The 18,689-nt window shown below is 46.7% G+C and overlaps 1 protein-coding gene across 8 annotated transcripts; it reads right to left on the bottom strand.

Annotated features, from left to right (window-relative positions):
• Nucleotides 1-37: 37 nt before the first annotated feature.
• On the bottom strand, nt 38-3,473 carry Chkb (choline kinase beta). 8 transcript variants are annotated; one of them, XM_028869209.2, is made up of 11 exons: nt 2,931-3,022; nt 2,587-2,695; nt 2,233-2,346; nt 1,936-2,083; nt 1,647-1,742; nt 1,463-1,521; nt 1,299-1,380; nt 1,065-1,173; nt 834-961; nt 507-588; nt 38-338 (listed from the first exon to the last, which is right to left on the bottom strand). In XM_028869209.2, exons 2-11 carry the CDS (start codon nt 2,666-2,668, stop codon nt 264-266), a joined length of 975 nt encoding a protein of 324 aa, XP_028725042.1. In that variant the 5' UTR covers nt 2,669-2,695; nt 2,931-3,022; the 3' UTR covers nt 38-263. The 8 variants fall into 8 exon arrangements, with proteins under 8 accessions (XP_028725042.1, XP_028725044.1, XP_028725043.1 ...); XM_028869211.2 differs by having other exon boundaries at nt 2,883-2,969; XM_028869206.2 differs by having other exon boundaries at nt 40-338; nt 834-934; nt 1,936-2,069; nt 2,931-3,473.
• Between the last annotated feature and the right edge of the window lie 15,216 nt (nt 3,474-18,689).

Here is an 18,689-nt window from a genome sequence, read left to right as displayed (position 1 = left end):
CACAGTGCACTAAACAGAAATCACTTAAATCTGTATCTCTCAGTTTGTATATTTCCGTAGCAGTTCGTTTATTTAAGTACACAGCCCCAGGGATTCCAGATGCCCACCTTGGGCAACTACTCAAACAGGATAGAGGTCAGCTATTTTAACAACAGTCTCACTTAAGGGGCACAGCCCAGTCTCTGGGGTCTCCTGCTCTTTGGCCCTCCCTCCAAGGTCCTGCCCTGGAGTCTTCAGGAGAAATCTGAGGTGGGGTTGGATTGTCAGGATGATGGGTGGAAACTGGTCAGCTGCCCCTTCTGCTGGAAGTAGAACTGGAACCGAGACTGGGCGTACTCCTAAGGAAGGAAACCCATAATACAGAGCGATGAGAAGGCTTGGAAGCAGTAGCCTACACCTGCTGCCTTCTGCCCACAGCTACCAGGGGCTGCCTGGATTTCCTGGAGGACACGACCAGCGCTCCTCCCCGGGCCCCCACCCAACATGCCCAATGTACGGGTTATTACCAAGTAGCCAAACTCTATGGTGGACATGGATGCCTGGAGGATGGACCACAGACCCCAGAAAAAATGAGAGGCCAGAGCGTACCTAGGGAATGGGGGGGGGGGAACGACAGGGAAAGGAGGTGCCATTAAGAGTACGTCTAGTATTGCCTGGTTTCCCCCAAGGCTAGTCCGTCTCCAAAGCCCCAGCTTCTCCCCGACTGTTCTAATCCTTACTCCACTGTGACTCTGCTTTTTTCCTGATGTCATCGTTCATCTACACTGGCACCTTACCTGCGATTCTCCTCCTCCTAGTCCTCCCTCCCTCCCACCCTTGCCCTCCGTCCTCACCGATTGGCCTCTGTCAGCAAATCCTCCTCCAGCTTCTTCTGCTCTTCAGAGAGGATCTGACCTTTCTGAACCTCTGCCAGATAATGGCGAATAAAATGGAGCTGAGAGCAACGGACAAGCGTCAGGAACTGGGGAGACGGTGGAACACTACCTTTTCTGGCCATTCTTTCTTTTTACCAAAAAAAAAACAAACAAAAAAGCTCTCCTTTTCCCAACCTCCAGCCTACCAACCTGCTGTCCTCTAGTGGGGTAGTCTGTGGGTCTCGCTTTGTAGAAAGGCCACTCCTCGTGGGTATAATCATAAACCCACTCACAAAAATGATTCCCAATGTCAAAGCCCCTGAGAGAACAAGCAAGCATTCAGTCCATGGGCAGCTGGGATGTGGAGAAGGCGGCCCGGCAGTGTTCTCCCAGAGCCCGGGAGGAACAGGTCCCACGGGAGCTTGCCCTCCAACCCTTCCTTACCTGTAGTTATAACTACTGTACTCAAAATCAACCAACATGAGGCTGTCACCATTTTCTGGCTCGGAGAGCAGTAAGATGTTCCCTGGGGGAATGGGGATTTTGGTCACTTCAGGGCACCCCACCCCCTTCAGCCTGGGCTCGAAGACTCACAAACGTTCTCATACCTTCCTGGATGTCATTGTGGCAGAAGACCACTGGTGATGGGGTAGCCTCTAGCAATTTCCTGTAGAGGCAGAGGGGCAGAGGTTATGAGGTCATGTGACTACAGCAACCTTCAAAGGCTAGCCCTGACTCTAGTCCTCAGCAAATCCTGGGGAGGACACTGCTAAATGCCAGGTCTGCCTTCACCTGAGGTTGCCCATCTCATCCTTCAGGTTGTACATCTCCAGCAGGTTCATCTGGGGGAGGCCCGTGGAAGGCAGGTCCTGGATCTGTTTTAGGTACCTGTAAGCCCCCCAAATAGGATACATTCACTCTCCTATCTTTCCCCATTCTCTTCTCCTATATACTTTTAGGCCACATTTTCCTGTCACTGTGACTTGGCTGGGAAACATGAGCGTCCATGATGGATACTGAGAAGCCTATCCACCCAAACTAGAGGTTCAGTTTAGGTGTACCGGTCCCAAATTTGACTCACCGCTCCATGGTCCCAAACAACCAGTGGGGCTCCTTAGTGAAGGGCATCTCCATACCATGGAAACGGGCCATCTTTGTTGCAATGGCTCCCGACAACACTGGGTCCCGGAGCTCTCGAGTTTTCAATGGTCGGCTCTGTACCCAGTAACCTATCAGGGTGGTGAGGGGGCTGGGGCGGGACGGGGGAAGGGATATGGGGAATGGGAGGAGATCATGGTCTTAGGGAAATTTCCCTACCTAGGATCGGGGAAGAGGAAGGACTTGGTAAGAAAAAAAACAATTAAAACTGGGCTCTTACTGGGAGGTACTGTTCCAGGCGGCCCTCTGGAAACACTCCATAAAGTTGGGGCCCTAGTGACCTCTCTGCAAGAATGGCGAACATCACGCTTTCCAATACCAAGGAGTCTACACCCTGGAGGAAGATGGCAAAGGAGCCCAAGTCAGAGAGAGCCGGAGGTAGGTGGGCACAGGTGCAAAGGGATGATTTCTTCATCCATCATAGCTGGCTGGGGACTTCTGGTCTTACTGACTGGGGACTCGGGAGCAAAAGCTGTTGATGGTCCACGAGCAACAACCCTCTCGGATGCACAATGACGACAACGGTTTCTGCCCCACTTGCTCACTTCAAGCTCCGGCCCTCGCTCCCCCTCACCTGCAGGATGGCCCCATACAGTCGTAGCAGCACCTCGCGGGGCTCCTCGCCCACACTGGGCAGGTGGTTCGGTAGCGAGCATCGGAAGAGCAGGTTGCTAAGGCCTCCGCTGCAGATCCACACCGGTCAGGCTCAGCAAGAGTCGGCCCAGATGGGTGAGACCCCACCCTAGACCCCACTCCCGCGAGAAGACCTCACCAAGCCCCCAGGGAGACCCCCCCCCCCCCCAGCACAGCGGTCCGCAGACCTGATCCTGGCCCCGCCCCCCCCCCCTCCCCCGCCAGCATAGCACTGACAGCATCCAAACAGGGAGTGTCTTGAGAGCCCCGAGGCTGACCCCTGACCTCACGGGGCAAACGCTCAGCTCCTCCGGCTGCGCTCGGCGCCAGGCCCCGCCCAGGTACTCCCGGCACCACTGATAGGCTCGTCGCTGCGCGTCACGAGACAGCGAGGAAGCGCGCCGGCGATTGGGGACCGGCACTGGGCACTTAGCATCCTGCAAGCTGTCTTTGGTCAGGCAGCCGCCGACAGCACCTCCTCCGGCTACACCGGTCCCGTCCGCCGCCATGACGCGGGCTCCGTTGGGCTCAACGCCCGCCGGTGCTCAGCAACCTTCAGGTGGGCTTCGCTCCTTCCGGCTCGGCTCGGTTCCGCTTCCGGCCGGCCGGAGCGTCCCTTGGGCGTCCTCGCGGCTCTTGGCGACCGTCTTCGGCTTCCTTCGTGGTCCCAGCGCTGGGACTGTTTCCAAGTCAAGCGCCGTTCTCAGGGGTGCGGTGCGGAGGGCAAAGACCGACGGCCGCATTCCCCGGCGGGGCGCGCTCTGGCCACGCCCCGTGGGCGGGTCTCCGTAGAGACCGGCTCCTGCGTGGACTGTGTCCGGAACCAAGGAAGTGACGCGGGCCAATCCGGGGCGCCGTGGACGGTTGGACAGTGGTACCTCGGCTGCGTTTACCCGGAATCAGGCTCTGGCCAATGAATGGGCGATGGGGCCGGAGTGTGGCTCCTTTATAACCTGCCTTGTGAGACTCCCCACTAGGGCGTTAAGAGTGATCGAGCACATAGGGGCACTTGGTGAGTGAAGAGAAGAATGGGATTTTAAATTCCGGCCATTCATTCCCTTTCCAAACAAGGCAGCGTGTGTATGTAATGCTGGAAGGCGTCATTGGAATCAGTCCGGCGTATCCAAGCGCTGCATGGACTGCATGAGTACTAAGAATGTGACCCAACACAATAAACTTAAATATTATGAAGTGGATTTTTTTCTCGATGTGTGTGTGTGTGTGTGTGAGACTTCTGCTAAATATCGGGGCGGGGGAGGCGCAGGGGGGACGCATTAGTTGTCAATCCAGAAAGGAAGCCAACACAATTCATAATTCCTTTGAAGGATGAGGTTTATTGGAACGAAAGGGCTTCAAAGCTATGATTGGGCTTCGGGATGGGAGAGAGAGAATCACAAGGAAATAATAAAATATATGGAGGGCTAAACGTGAGACCTTAAAGTTAAGAAAAGAGTTCCCTTCCAAGTCTAGGGAGGAACTTTATTAAGTGTGTGTAAGAGAGCCAGGTGTAGTGGTATAAGCTTTTACTCCCAGCATTCAGGAGGCAAAACCCCTGTGAGTTGGAGGCCAGCCTAGTCTACGTATGGAGCTCCGGACCATTCAAGGCCTGTCTCAGAAAAGAGATGCCATGAGAATGACTGGGGAGTGAGCAGAGGAGCTAACAGAGAGTAGCCTTCAGTGCAGTCTCCGGAAACCCCTGAGGAGTTTCTAGACCAATCTCCCAAATAAAGGAGCAACTTTTTTTTTTCTTCAATCTTTTGGGATTGTCAGGAAGTTTCACAGCACCTTATCTAGTTCAACATAGCTAATATGCAGGACAAATAACGTGGAGTCAGGTACTGGTTAGGGCCATAAGTGATGGGCTGTTAGCAGTTCACAGCACAGGTAGTTTATCTCTGCCCCACTAAGAGCTGCAGGGGCATCCTGTGATTCAGGCTGTGGGAGCTGCCCTGAAGATGCAGACTGGTGTTCCAACATTGCTTAGACCATGAACTTTGTGGAGAGTGAACTTTGTAGACGATAACACATTATGTTGCAATGTTAAGAAGTTGGACGTGTGTCTGGAGATATCAAGTGGTGATTTTATTTTTGGCTAGTTTGAAAGCCTGGGGGAGAATTATAAGCCCTGCCTTCTGGGCGGAGGTTCTAGGTGAAAGTGGTTTTGATTCTGGTGTCTGATTGAAGCAGACCAGACTAAATCATTCAATCCACTTTTTTTTTTTTTTAACTTTTTGAGACAGTGTTTTTCTGTGTAACAGTTCTGGTTGTCCTGGAACTCGCTCTGTAGATCAGGCTGGCCTCGAACTCACAGAGATCCACCTACCTCTGCCTCCCAAGTGCTGGGTTAAAGGTGTGTGCCGCCGCCACCTGGCTCCAATCTGCTTTTTACATAACTGCTCCTATCAGTAAATCGAATCAGATCTGGATTGGCATAGTTTGTCCTTTAATTGTGGTTTATTAGAGGTCAGTTTCTTAACTTGTGAGTCATGACTCTAGGAGGCTGACCGAATGTGGGGACTGGCGAAAGGTTTGACAACAATAAGGTTTCTGAACAAGTAATAACCAGAAATTAATTTTAAAAATCTGGACATAGTGAATTCAATAGGTTTCCAACCACTAGACAACTTCATTGTAGCCTCGGTTTTGAACATACGGGATGCATACTTCGAATTGTTCGTGCTGCCATGCCGCTAAGTGGGAACAAACACCTGAAGCAGCTTGGCTAGGATTTGGATATTATGGAAACAGTTGGTAAGTGAAGTCAATTTCCTGGCTCTGGCCACATTCTTGTGCATTCTTCCTCTAAGAATAGAATGCGCCGGGCAGCGGTGGTGGCACACGCCTTTAATCCCAGTACTCAGGAGGCAGAGCCAGGCGGATCTCTGTGAGTTCGAGGCCAGCCTGGGCTACCAAGTGAGCTCCAGGAAAGGCGCAAAGCTACACAGAGAAACCCTGTCTCGAAAAAACAAAAACAAAAAAAGAATAGAATGCAAAGACAGCAAAGGGAAATGGATAACTTTATTTGCCATATGGAAATAAAGAATTCCAAGGGTCTTGGTGGCAAGACCACTCTGTTCTACATATTTAAAGCCATACTCTCAGAACTGATAATTATAAAATCAGAATATCAATCAATTTTGGAAAAAATGTTTAAGGTGTTCTGCACCCCAGAGTATCAAATATTTAGCCAAAATCGAATGTTTTTGTGTTTTTTTTTGTTTGTTTGTTTTTGTTTTTTGAGATAGGGTTTCTATGTATTGATGTGGCTGTCCTGGAACTCACTCTATAGAATGACTAGGCTGGCCTTGAACTCAGAGATCTGCCTACCTCTACTCCTGAGTGCTGGGATTAAAGGTATGAGCCACCACTGCTCGGCCAAAATTTATGACATAAGCATGTCTATCTCATTAGGAAACAATTCTCCCCCATCTTAATAAATGGTAAAGTTATATGTATTCCTAAAAATTGTTTTTAAGTGTTTTTTTAAGGTTTATTTATTTATTATATTATGTATACAGTGCTCTGCCTGCATGTATGTCTGCAGGCCAGAAGAGGGCACTAGATCTCATTACGGATGGTTGTGAGCTACCATGTGGTTGCTGGGAATTGAACTCAGGACCTCTGGAAGAGCAGTCAGTGCTCTTAACCTCTGAGCCATCTCTCCAGCCCCTGTTTTTAAGTATTTTATGAATTATTACCAGGAAATGTTTTATTTATGTACTCCCTTTATATTACCTATATGCCTGGGGTTGAGTATGAATTTCTCAGGTAAACAAAGTCACTAGTGGAAAAAGTTGATGAATCTCTGTTAGGAGTAGTCACTCCTACTGTTGGCTTCTCTGTTGCAATAATTTAATAGATTTGACTTAAAGGATCGAAAAACAAGAGAATCTTCAGGAAATATGCAAAACAGGGACTCTTGTGTGGACCTTCAAGAGAAAGCATATAGTCTTGTTGCCTACTGGTTTTCCTTGCTTTAGTTTCTCCAAGTAAATAGTTACAGATGGGAAGTTTGAAGTCCACCTCATACCAAGTTTTATTGCAGAAAAAATAGCACAGTACACAAGGTCATAGCTCAGTGAATAACCTGTGTGTGTGTGTGTGTGTGTGTGTGTGTGTGTGTGTGTGTGTGTGTCTATCTTGGTGGAGCAGAATTCGCCCCTGGGAGTGTCCAGATGGTCCACAGCTCCTTTCTCAAGCTAAACTCTGACCTATATGCAACACTAGAAAACTGGAGGCAAAAACAATAAGGCCTAGAAGGAATGTCTTGCAAAGCAAAACAAGACCTCAAGGACAGGGAAGTGACGAGGAACTCAGATAAAAGGGGTCAAGGAGACTGTTTGCTCAAGTTCTGCTTACAGAGCTGGCTTTAGGAGCTAGGTAAATGATACATACACAGCAGTGGAAAAATGAGAACCGCTCATTCCTGAAGGGAACCCAGAGTCCCGGGTCCCCATCTACTCTTACCCTTCTCCTCCAGCCCCTGTGTTGCCCACAGCTGTACTAGCTGGGACAGGTTTTTATATGATGTTTTTAGTAGGGTGTGGGATAGGGCTGGGTCCCTCTTCTGGAGTTAGACATGGCAGATTGTGGGTTGGGTCATTTTGAATGACTACAGGAACCTGACTAGGTGAGATAAGGCGAGGGAACCTTGGAAGTTTCTGCTTGTATTGGCCGGTATTCAGGGTTTAGTGAGAGTGAGGGGTAGTTAGCCCATCCATCTTACTAGAGAGGAGAAAAAAAGCCTCTCCAGCATGGCCAAGAACATGGAAATAAGCCATCTCAGTTCAAAAGGTAATTAATCAGAGCCAGGTGTAGTGGCACATGCCTTTAATCCCAGCACTTGGGAGGCAGAGGCAGGTGGATTTCTGAGTTGGAGACCAGTCTGGTTTACATAGTGAGTTCCAGGACAGCCAGGGGTGCATAATGAGACCCTGTCTCCAAAAAAGGGGGTGGGGGGGGTGAGGGGCATGTGATATTTTGAATAAGAATGGCTCCCATAAGCTCATAGATTCGAGCACTTGGTCACCAGGGAGTGGCACTTATTAGGAGGTGTGGCCTTGGAGTGGGTGTGGCCTTGATGGAGGAAGTGTGTCACTGGGGGTGGGCTTTGAGGTTTCAAAGGCTCAAGCCAGGCCCAGTGTCTCTCTCTTTTCCTGCTGCCTATGGATCTGGATGTCCAGGTCTCAAGCTTCCTCTCCAGCACCATGTTGCCCTGCATGCTGCCATGCTTTCTGCCATGATGACAATGGACTAAGAAGCCTCTGAACTATACTCAAGCCCCGGTTCAATGCTTTCCTGTATAAGAGTTGCTGTGGTCATGGAGTCTCTTCACAGCAACAGAACACTGAATAAGACAGAGGGTGTGGTGGTTTGAATGCAAATGGCCCCAAAGGGAGTGGTGCTCTTAGGAGGTGTGGCCTTGTTGGAGTAGGTGTGGCCTTGATGGAGGAAGTGTGTCACTGGGGGTGGGCTTTGGGGTCTCAGATGCTTAAGCCAGGCCCAGTGTCTCACTGTCTTCCTGCTGCCTGACAGTCTGGATGTAGAACTCTCAGCCACCTCTTCAGCGCCATGCCTGCCTGCGTGCCCCCATGCTTCCCACCATGGTGACAGTGGACTAAACTTCTGAACTGTAAGCCAGCCTCAGTTAAATGCTTTCCTCTATAAGACTTGCCTGTGGTCATGGTGTCTCTTCACAGCAATAGAAACCCTGACTAAGACAGAGGATAATTGGGGGTTTAGGGTGATCGGATCCAGGATGTCTCTCCCTAGCTGTCTACCTATTTACAAATGAACCGTCTCCTGTCTTCCTTCAGTCCTTTGGAACCATGTGAGAAGAAACGTGGGGAGCATGCGCCTGCATGTGCCTGCTGGACGCTCAGTCTGTACAAGATACACTTCACCGAGGAGCAGCTTGGGCTGGTAAACTAGGTGGTCTAGCCTGGTGCTGTGACTGATGGCCAGAAGCACAAGCGGTTGGACATGGAGGCTCCCACTGGGAGGAATGTGAGCCTGTAGGGTCTCCTTTCCTCGGGGGGTAGGGGTGGGGGTAGGGAGGGCAGGCCTGGATCCTTCCCTCTGCCCCAGGGCCCTATCTTGGTACTCTGCGTTCCCTTCACCAAGGTCTACTCCTAAGCCCCTTTTGCTGAGAATGAGGCTGTTCCTTCTGTTCCCGTCACAGCTCTGAGGACTCCTACTTGGGGCCTGTTCTCTTCAGGCCCCATTTGAGGTGTCTGCCCCGCCTAGGAATGGGGGGCAGAGGGAGGGCAAGAACCTGGAGTCCAAGGATGAGGGCAGGAAGTGTGGGGGTGAGGTGGCTGGAGGGAAGATGAGCAGCAGATGCCTAGAAGAACAGCAGCAGCAACAAAAGTCAGCATGCTTATCGTTTGCTATGAAGGTTGCCGCACGGAGATAATATTTTTTCTTTACGGAAATGGTTTCAAGTAAGAATGTTAAAGCAGCAATAAAGCAGGCTTACGGCCTGGGTATGTACGCCCTTAGGTATGACTTACCCCCCTATTGCACAGTTCCTGGACCTCAGAAGTAAAATATTAACTTCTGTTTTTAGTGAAGCTATCCTAACTTCCTGAGTCTGTGTGATCTAGACTTTTACCTTATCAACTGTAATCTTGTTAAGGATGCAGTGGTCACCACCCTGTGATCTCATTTAAATTTCTTAGCAAGCCCTTGAAGTTAATAATTTCGTAACCCCCCAAAACTGCACCTGTGGCTATTGTCAAGATAAATGAAATGTTACTCTTCTTTGAGAAGCCCACTTTGACAAGTCCTGTTTGGTTGATTTTTTTTGTTTGTTTGTTGTTTTATTTTATTTTATTTTTGTCAACTTAATACAGCTAAAGTCTTCTGAGAAGAGAGAACCTCAGTGGAGAAAACTCTTCCATCGGGTTGGCCCATAGGCAAGCCTGTGGGTCATGATCTTGACTGATGGTTGATATGGGAGAGCCCAGCTCACCGTGGGTGGTGCCTGCACTGGGCAGGTGGGCCTGGAGTGTGTAAGCAAACTGAGGGGGGGCAAGCCAGTAAGTGGCACTCCTCCCTGGCTTCTGCTTCAGCTCCCGCTTCCAAGGTTCTGCTCTGACTTGCTTTGATGATGGACTATGATATGGAATGCAAGCCAAATAAACCCTTCCCTCCCCAAGTTGCTTTGGGTCACGATGCTTTATCACAGCAGCAGAAGCACTAAGACACCTATACTCATGTTCTTGGATGTGCCTCACTCTTTTCCTGAGTACCTTTCTATTAACCTATGCTTACATGTGTGTTTCAAATGTCTTTTAATAAATTCTAACTCTATTTTGTACTGGCTTGTCTTGAAAATTCCTTTCTTCAGTGAGGCCACGACTCCCGTTTTACCTGAGTAGGTGTCTCTGAAAAGAATTCCTCAGTTGCTGGGGAGGGGACCCGGATAATGTGGAGCTGTGTCTCTAACCTGGTTGCTGCTGTCTGTAAGAGCAGGTTTGGTGGTCAGCATGGATTGAGTAATGCCCGAGGGGGGAAAAAAAATACACACATAAGTTCTTTCTCTACCTCTGCTGTGTGGAACCAGGGCAGCAACTTATGTGCAAGCATCCCCACACATATGGGATGGGAGGGCACGGGGAAGCTTACATGAACAACAGACAATAAAAATGTGGAACGCAGGAGCTAAATAAAGCATTAGCAGCTTGTAACCCTATCACTTGTACCCGTTTACTGGGGAGAGTGAGGTTGGCAGCTTCTGAACAGGGATACTACTTTATTTCGCTCTCCGAAATACACAGCCCTTTCAACTGTATTTCATGGCATGCCAGCATGACATAAATCCTGCCATGTTTCTTCTGTAATTTACTTTTGACCTGGTTTGGCCCTTATCTGCTTCCATTTTGGACCAATTCTTAGGACAAAGTCTTTATTTTGCCATACAAAAATCCATCCTTAATTAAAAAAAAAAAATGTTCCCCTAATGACTTCTTTTTATCTCTTCACCTCTTACTACCTCGTTTTTACCCTGCTTCCTTCATTAATGTAACAAAAATAAAGATCTAGTCAAAACAGCAGCACATCAAAATAAATTCGCCAACTAACCCATAAATAGCTGAATCCCAACAGTGTTTATAGTAGAAAGAAACAAACTACATCATTTATCCACATGCAGCTAAACTGCAAGTTATTTTTCTACAAGTTTTTATACAGACTTTAATGATGCTTGAATTTATTTATTTATTTATTTATTTATTTATTTAGAGACAGGGATTCTCCATGTAGTTTTGGTGCCTGTCCTGGATCTCGCTCTGTAGACCAGGCTGGCCTGGAACTCACAGAGATCTGCCTGCCTCTGCTCCCGAGTGCTGGGATTAAAGCCATGCGCCACCGCCGCCGGTGATGCTTGAATTTTTAAAGAGCCCTTTTACATTTTATTTTTCTCTTCAGTTTCACATGAGTCTAAGAATAACAGAAGGGATTTCACTGTATCCATGGTTGGCCAAGATAACAAAATCTTACCATTTTGAGTAGCAAAACTACCTTAGTTAAGGGAAAAAAGGGCGGGGGGGGGGGGCGGAAACCCATACCCACAAAGCAGCTAATATTACAGAAGAGAAAGCTTACAGAGTTTTGGGATGGAGTAACCTCTTCTTGAGTCAGGGTTCTTCTCAACCATCCCTTTATGGTCCTTAAGAGATGATGTCAGACTAAGGGTCTTAGGAGATTTAATGAAAACACGTTTATTTAAGTAAAGAAGACATGCACCACCAAGGCACCTTTTCTCATGAGAAAGACGTGTGTTTCCAGTGTGTATTTGGAAAATCTGATTAATTCTGAAGATTTCCTCTTAGTTACAGATTTTTAGTAATTTTATTATTCTGTTTTGTGGGATTTGTCAGATGCTTTGGCTCTATGGATGCAATAATGTGGTTTGAATATAAAAAGTCCCAACACGCTCATGCGATAAGGCCTTGACTGCTAGCTGGCGATGCTATTTTATTAGATCTGCAAACTATTTATGAGTTGTTGCCCAGCGGGAGGATGTAAGGCGCTGGGGGTGTGCACTGAAGGTTATGCCTAGTCCCTGGTCCTTACCATGTACTCCCTGTCTGTGGAGAGGTGAATAACGCCTTCCTCTGTGTGTTCTCACCGCCATGAAGTTCTGTGCAAATGCACAGGATGGAGCAACGTCTGAAACCATGACCCAAAGTGAAATTTTCTTTTTTAGAGTTATGTCCCATTTAGGTAGCTGAGGGTGGCCTTAACTTCCAACTCCTCTAGCCCCAGTCTGCAGAGTGCTAGGATTACAGGCCTGTACTACCAAACCGAGCTTGCATTGTGTGTGTGTGTGTGTGTGTGTGTGTGTGTGTGCACCATAGTACATATATAGAAGTGAAGAGACAACCTTGTCTCTTGTTCATTGCTATATATGTCAGGCTAGCTAGTCCTCCAGCTTCCAACAATTCTCTTGTCTTTGCCTCTTAGCCCCCATTAGAGCATTGGTTCTCAACCTGGGGGGCATGACCCCTTTGGGGGTCAAATGACCCTTTCACAGGGATCACGTATCAGATATCCTGCATATCAGATATTTACATTATGATTTCATAACAGTAGCAAAATCACAGTTATGAAGTAGCAATGAAAATAATTTTATGGTTGGAGGGGTCACCACAACATGAGGAACTTTATTGAAGGGTCGCAGCGTTAGGAAGGTTGAGAGCCACTGCATTAGAGGCATGCTGAGATTAAAAACACATGCGCACTACCACGTCTGGCATTTGTGTGGATTCCAGGTATCCAATCTCAGATTGTCGTGCAGCAAGTGCTTTACCCACAGAGCACTCTTCCTTGACACAGCTTACATTTTTTTTTTTTTTTTTTTTTTTTAAAGATTCATCTCCTGGGCCGGGTGGCGCACGCCTTTAATCCCAGCACTCGGAGGCAGAAGCAGGCGGATCTCTGTAAGTTCGAGGCCAGCCTGGTCTCCAAAGCAAGTTCCAGGAAAGGCGCAAAGCTACACAGAGAAACCCTGTCTTGAAATACAAAAAAAAAAAAAAAAAAGATTCATGGGCTGGGTGTGGTGGTACATGCCTTTAATCCCAGCACTCCAAAGGCAGAGACAGGAGAATATCAGTGAGTTTGAGGCCAACCTGGTCTACAGAGTGAGTTCCAGGACAGCTAGAGCTACACAGAGAAACCTTGCCCCCCAAGCCCCAATAAATAAATAAATAAATAAATAAATAAATGAATAAATAAATATTCATTATTATTATTTTTAATTATGTATACCTGTATGTGTCTGGGGGGGGGTGTTATGTGTATGAGTTCAGGTGCCCACAGAGACCAGAAGCATCAGATCCCCTTAGAGCCAGGTACTAGCTGTTGTGAACTACCCAGTGTGGGTGCTGGGAACTAAACTTAGACCCTCTGCAGGAGCAGCAAGTGCTCTCGACTGCTGAGCCATCTCTCTATTCCCCCCAACCTCCATTTCAGATTTATTCATTTTTAATCCCAGAACTTGGGAGGAAGAGACAGATGGATCTCTGAGTTTGAAACTATCCTGGTCTACAGAGTGAGTTCCAGGACAGCCAGGACTACACAGAGAAACCCTGTTTTGAAAAACCAGCCGGGCGGTGGTGGTGTACACCTTTAATCCCAGCACTCGGGAGGCAAAGGCAGGCAGATCTCTGTGAGTTCAAAGCCAGCCTGGTCTCTAAAGCGAGTTCCAGGAAAGGTGCAAAGCTACACAGAGAAACCCTGTCTTGAAAAAACCAAAAAAAACCAAAAAAAAAAAAAAAAAAAAAGATTTATTTTTTAGATTTATTTTATGTGTGTGAATGTTTTGTCTACATGAATGTGTGCACACCACATGTGTACCTGGTAAATGTGGAGGTCAGATTAGGACATGGAATTCCCGAGAACTGGAATTAGGGATGGTGGTATGCCACCAAGGGCTAGAAATGGAACTCAGGCCCTGTATGAGAGTTCCTCAGCAAATGCTCGTGACCCCTGAGCCATCTCTCCAGCCCCTTAAGACTTGTTTTCATTACTTTTTAAACCCACAGACAAGTTTCACTTGTTTCTTCTTTATGGCTCCCATTCGCTGGCCATTATGTCCATGTTTTCCTTATGAACATGGCTATAGAAGCCATTCTAAAGCCCATCTCTACTCTCTATTTCTGTCCTGTATGAGTCAGTTGGAGGGAGTTCTCTTCCTCTTACGTTTTCACTGCTTTGCTGCAGGTCTAGCAATTTAAAAAAAAAAAAAAAAAAAAAAAAAAAAAAATGTATTCTGTCTGCGAGTGTCCCTGCGGGCCAGAAGAGGGCACCAGATCTCATTACAGGTGATTGAGAGTCACCATGTCGTTGCTGGGAATTGAACTTAGGGCCTCTGGAAAAAGTCAGTGCCCTTAACCGCTGAGCGGTCTCTCTAGCCCCTAGCAATTTCTTAATATGTGTTTCTTTAATTTTTTTCATTATATGGTGTTTTTTTAGTGGATGCAGGTTATTGTGAGGGTTGCCCGGTTGAGTGTCTGGATTTGGTTATTTTTCCTTTAACAAATATTATGGGATGAAGGCTTCTGTCCCCCACCCAGTTCCTACAGTGAAATCCTATCCTTCAATATAAATGATATTAGGATGAAGCCTTTGGGAAGTGATTAGGTCATGAAAATCCAACTTTTATGATTGAGCCTTTATGGTTATGGTTAGTACAATGTCGCCTCATCTGGCCTTGAACTCAGAATCTGCCCATCTAAGCCTGCCGAGCCCTGCTATTGCAGCATGGACCGCTGTACCAAAACTGCACAGGCTTTTTGTTGTTTTTTAGTGGTAGAGATTGAACCTGGGGTGGATGTTTGTATGAATGAGGCTTCAGAGAGCCTCTTCACCATGTGAGGACACACAGAGCATATCAGCTACGTGGCATGGGCCTTGCCTAGACATTGAATCTGCTGTACTTTAATTTTGAGCTTACAAGCTTCTAGAACTGTGGCATGCAATAACTCAAACTGACTGCAAACTACCCAGTATAAGAGCACTTTGTTTTCTGTGTCAACACTTAACTCTTCCTAAGCCTTAGAGGTTTTTTGTTTTGTTTTGTTTTGGAAATACAATACCAAGGGGTTACAAGTAATTCTCAGTTTACAAAGATAGCTAAGAAGCAAGGAAATTGGGCTAGGAATTTATCTCAGCAGTAAAGTGCTTGCTTAGCACACACAAGCATTGGTTTTTGTAGCTAGAGTTTTCCTGCCTTGCCCACAGTAAGGACAAATCTGTCACCCGCCAGTCCCACAGCCACTCAGACCCAACCAAGTAAACACAGAGACTTATATTGCTTACAAACTGTATGGCCGTGGCAGGCTTCTTACTAACTGTTCTTATAGCTTAAATTAATCCATTCCCATAAATCTATACCTTGCCACGTGGTTTGTGGCTTACCGGCATCTTCACATGCTGCTTGTCATGGCAGTGGCTGGCAGTGACTCTTTCTGCCTTCCTGTTCTTTTATTTCTCCTCTCTGTTAGTCCAGCCTATACTTCCTGCCTAGCCACTGGCCAATCAGTGTTTTATCTATTGACCAATCAGAGTAATTTGACATACAGACCATCCCACAGCAGGTTTTGACCTTTAGCACACACACAAAATACAGGCACACATGCATGAAACAAAACCAAACAAACAAACAAATTAAAAAAAAAAACCCACCTATATTTTAAAGCCAGGCATAGTGGTCCAATGCTTGAAATCTCAGCACTTGGGAGGCCGAGGCAGGTGGATCTCTGTGAGGTCAAGGCCAGCCTGGTCTACATAGGAGCCAGGCCTATGTAGAGAAACCATATCTGTAAAAATAAAGAAGTATCACTAAACATCTATGGTTTGGGAAGACGACTCAGACAGTGAAGTATTTGCCTCATAAACATGAAGACCCGGGTTTGATCCCCGGAATCCATGCAAAAAATGCCAGGTGTGATGTGTATATGTCTTATCTCAGGTTTGGGGAGACAGATAGGATCAATTCCAGGGCTCACTGGCCAGCTTAACTGGTGCACTCCAGGCCAAGGAGAGACCCTATCTCAAAGGAAGTGGACAGCATTCCTGAGATGATACCCAAAGTTATCTTTTGGTCTCCACACACAAAATTGTCTTTTTTTAAAAAATATTTATTTTAAGTATATGAGAGGGAATCAGATGCCATTACAGATGGTTGTGAACCATCATGTGGTTGCTGGGAACTGAACTCTTGACTCTGGAAGAGCAGCCAGCACTCTTAACCGCTAAGCCATCTCTCCAGCCCCACAAAGTTGTCTTTTGTCCTCTACATGCAATGCACACGTCTGTGAATGCGTACATGTGCATTTGTACACAATGAACACACGCATAATTAATAAAAATAAATAAAATATACATTTAATACAGCTAAAGTAATAATACGAAAGTTGAAATAGTTGTAGAAATCAAAATAAGCCGAATGTGTTGGTGCCTGCTTACCATCCCAGCACTTGGGAGGCTGAGGCAGTAGGATTATAAATTTGAGACCACCATAGCAAGACTCTGTCTTAATAAATAAATAAATAAATAAATAAATAAATAAAAGCTTTTATGTATTTGAAATAATTTATTTTTATTGTTTTGGAGACAAGGTCTCACTGTGTAACCCTGGCTGTCCTGGAACTTACTATGTAGACCAGGCTAGCCTTGAACTCTCAGTGATCCACCTACTTTTGCCTCCCAAGTGCTGGGATTAAAGGCATGCATCACCACCACACCTGGCTTTGTAATTGAAATTTTAGTGGAATTTTAAATTTAATGAAATTTGAGACAGTATACAGCTTTATCCACAGATTGTAAACAGTTGGAAAGAAAAAAAAATGTGAATAAAGTATTGAAAATACTGTCTGAAAAGACATAGGCAGGAAAAACATAAGCAAGAGGTTAAGAGTCCTGGAGGTCAGAGACAGAAAATTCAACATGAGTTTAAGGGGAGTGCTGGAAGAAAAGAAGGAATGGAGCAGAGGCCATGTTTCTCTGATTGCTTTTTTGAGATAAGAGTTTCACTGTGTAGCCCAGGCTGGCCTTAACCTTGAGCTGTCCCTACTTTAACACCATAAGTGCCGGAATGACAAGCATGTGCCACCATGGTTGGCTCGTGGGACAGTATTTAAAGAGATAATGGGAAAATATATTTTTAAGAGGTAATGGCTGTCAGATTTTTTTTCACTGATGAAAAAGGGATTCATATAATTAAGATCAGTGAGTGAGCCTCAGGCAGAGAAGACATGTTAAATAAATCTACACCAAGGTACAGCAGATTGAAACTTCAAACACTAGAGATGGAGATGTTTTACGCACAGCTGATGAAGAAAGAGAATTGTCAATGTGTCTCAGTAGAAATGGATGTTGAGGTAAAAAGGAAAGTTAAGATTAAAACAGCGAGGTTGGGCCAGGTGGTGGTGGCGCATGCCTTTAATCCCAGCACTCGGGAGGCAGAGCCAGGCGGATCTCCATGAGTTTGAGGCCAGCCTGGGCTCCAGAGTGAGTTCCAGGAAAGGTGCAAAGCTACACAGAGAAACCTTGTCTCAAAAAAATGGAACACCCCCCCAAAACAAAACAAAACAAAACAGCAACAACAAAAAAACCAAAAAAAAAAAAAAAAAAAAAAAAAACCCAGCGAGGTTGGGAAACACTGCGGATGATAAATAAGAGGGTTCTGAGCCAATGTCAGCAGGCTCCCCCAAAGTCCCCTCCCTTAAGGAAGGTGTGCAAGTCTTCATATATTCTTGTTTTCTTTTCTTTCTTTCTTTCTTTCTTTTTTTTTTTTGAAGGCATGAGGTCTCACTATATAGACCAGGCTGGCCTTGAACTCATGATGTAGACAAAGCTGGCTTCAGACTCACAAAGATCTACCTGCTTCTGCTTCTTGCAAGACATGATTAAAGGCATGTGCCACCGTGTCTGACTGTGCATTTCTGAAGGATGGACATGGAGTGGTAATTCATAAACCATGGTGCCAGGGGTTTTCTGTGTGTCACAGCACCTTTGTGCAGAGAGGAAGAGACTGAGTTCTGATGCATTGAACAAGTGGCTCGTGGTCAGAAAGTTAGTTGGTGGCTAAAGGCAGATGGGTACCACAATCTCACACATCCTTGGAGCTAAATAGAAATCCCACAAATAAATTGGGGGGAAGTAAAAGCTACCCCCACCCTGTTTATGCTTTTGGAACCTGGGTGTGATCATAGAAGAGGGAAGCTTGTGGTGGGTGCGGAAGTTATAGTCTGAGATGAGTTCAAGGTTGTACAATTCCAGATGAACCCTGAAAAATCCTGGAGACTTCATGGAGAAGCCACACACCACTGGCCATTCAGAAATTAAGAAACTGGTTGACCAGGGTGTCCCTACTGATTCTCTGAGTTCCTTCTGCCCCTATGGATTATCTGAATTCCTTTTGCCCTGTAATTTCCAGACTTAATACACTAGTGCCTCATTCTTCCTTCAAAACTAATTCCAACTGGAGGCTCCCTACCCCTTTTCCTCTAGCCTGTCCCTCACCACTTTGATCTTCTCTCTCCATCTCACAGTTGGCTCCATTTCGGCCTTTTCTCTCTACAGAACTCCTTAGTAAGCCCACGTTTCATGTTGGAGGTTGTCCATACTCAGAACAGAGCCAAGAGCCTAGGTGGCCTCCAAAAGCAGTGGTTCTGTTGAAAGAACCCAGCCTCAACTTCTTCTAGTGCCCACCAATATCTCTGTTCAGGTTCTGCAGTCTGTACTGCACACAGAAAGTTCAGTGTTGGCCTCTGGACGGTGGGCTCCGAATCCAGACCCCTTCCATATCCTTTGGGCCAGTGTCACTGTCCTGGCCCCGTTAGCACTGTCAGGGAAAAGACTGCTCTAGCCGGGGTCAGCAAATTTTAGGGAGAAGTTTCCTTTGGCCCCATCAGCACCCAGCGGAGAACAGCTCCGACAAGCTCTGATCAGCACCCACGGGTGGACAGCTCCCTCATCCACACGTTTGGAGGTCTAGCAGGTTGGGCAAAGCATCTGTCGAGCGGGCCAACCCGG

The sequence above is a fragment of the Peromyscus leucopus genome, chromosome 20 (assembly GCF_004664715.2).
Source record: "Peromyscus leucopus breed LL Stock chromosome 20, UCI_PerLeu_2.1, whole genome shotgun sequence".
NCBI classification, from domain to species: Eukaryota; Metazoa; Chordata; class Mammalia; order Rodentia; family Cricetidae; genus Peromyscus; species Peromyscus leucopus.
The sequence above is the reverse complement of the archived record's forward strand: the minus strand, read 5'-3'. Positions and strand labels throughout refer to the sequence as shown.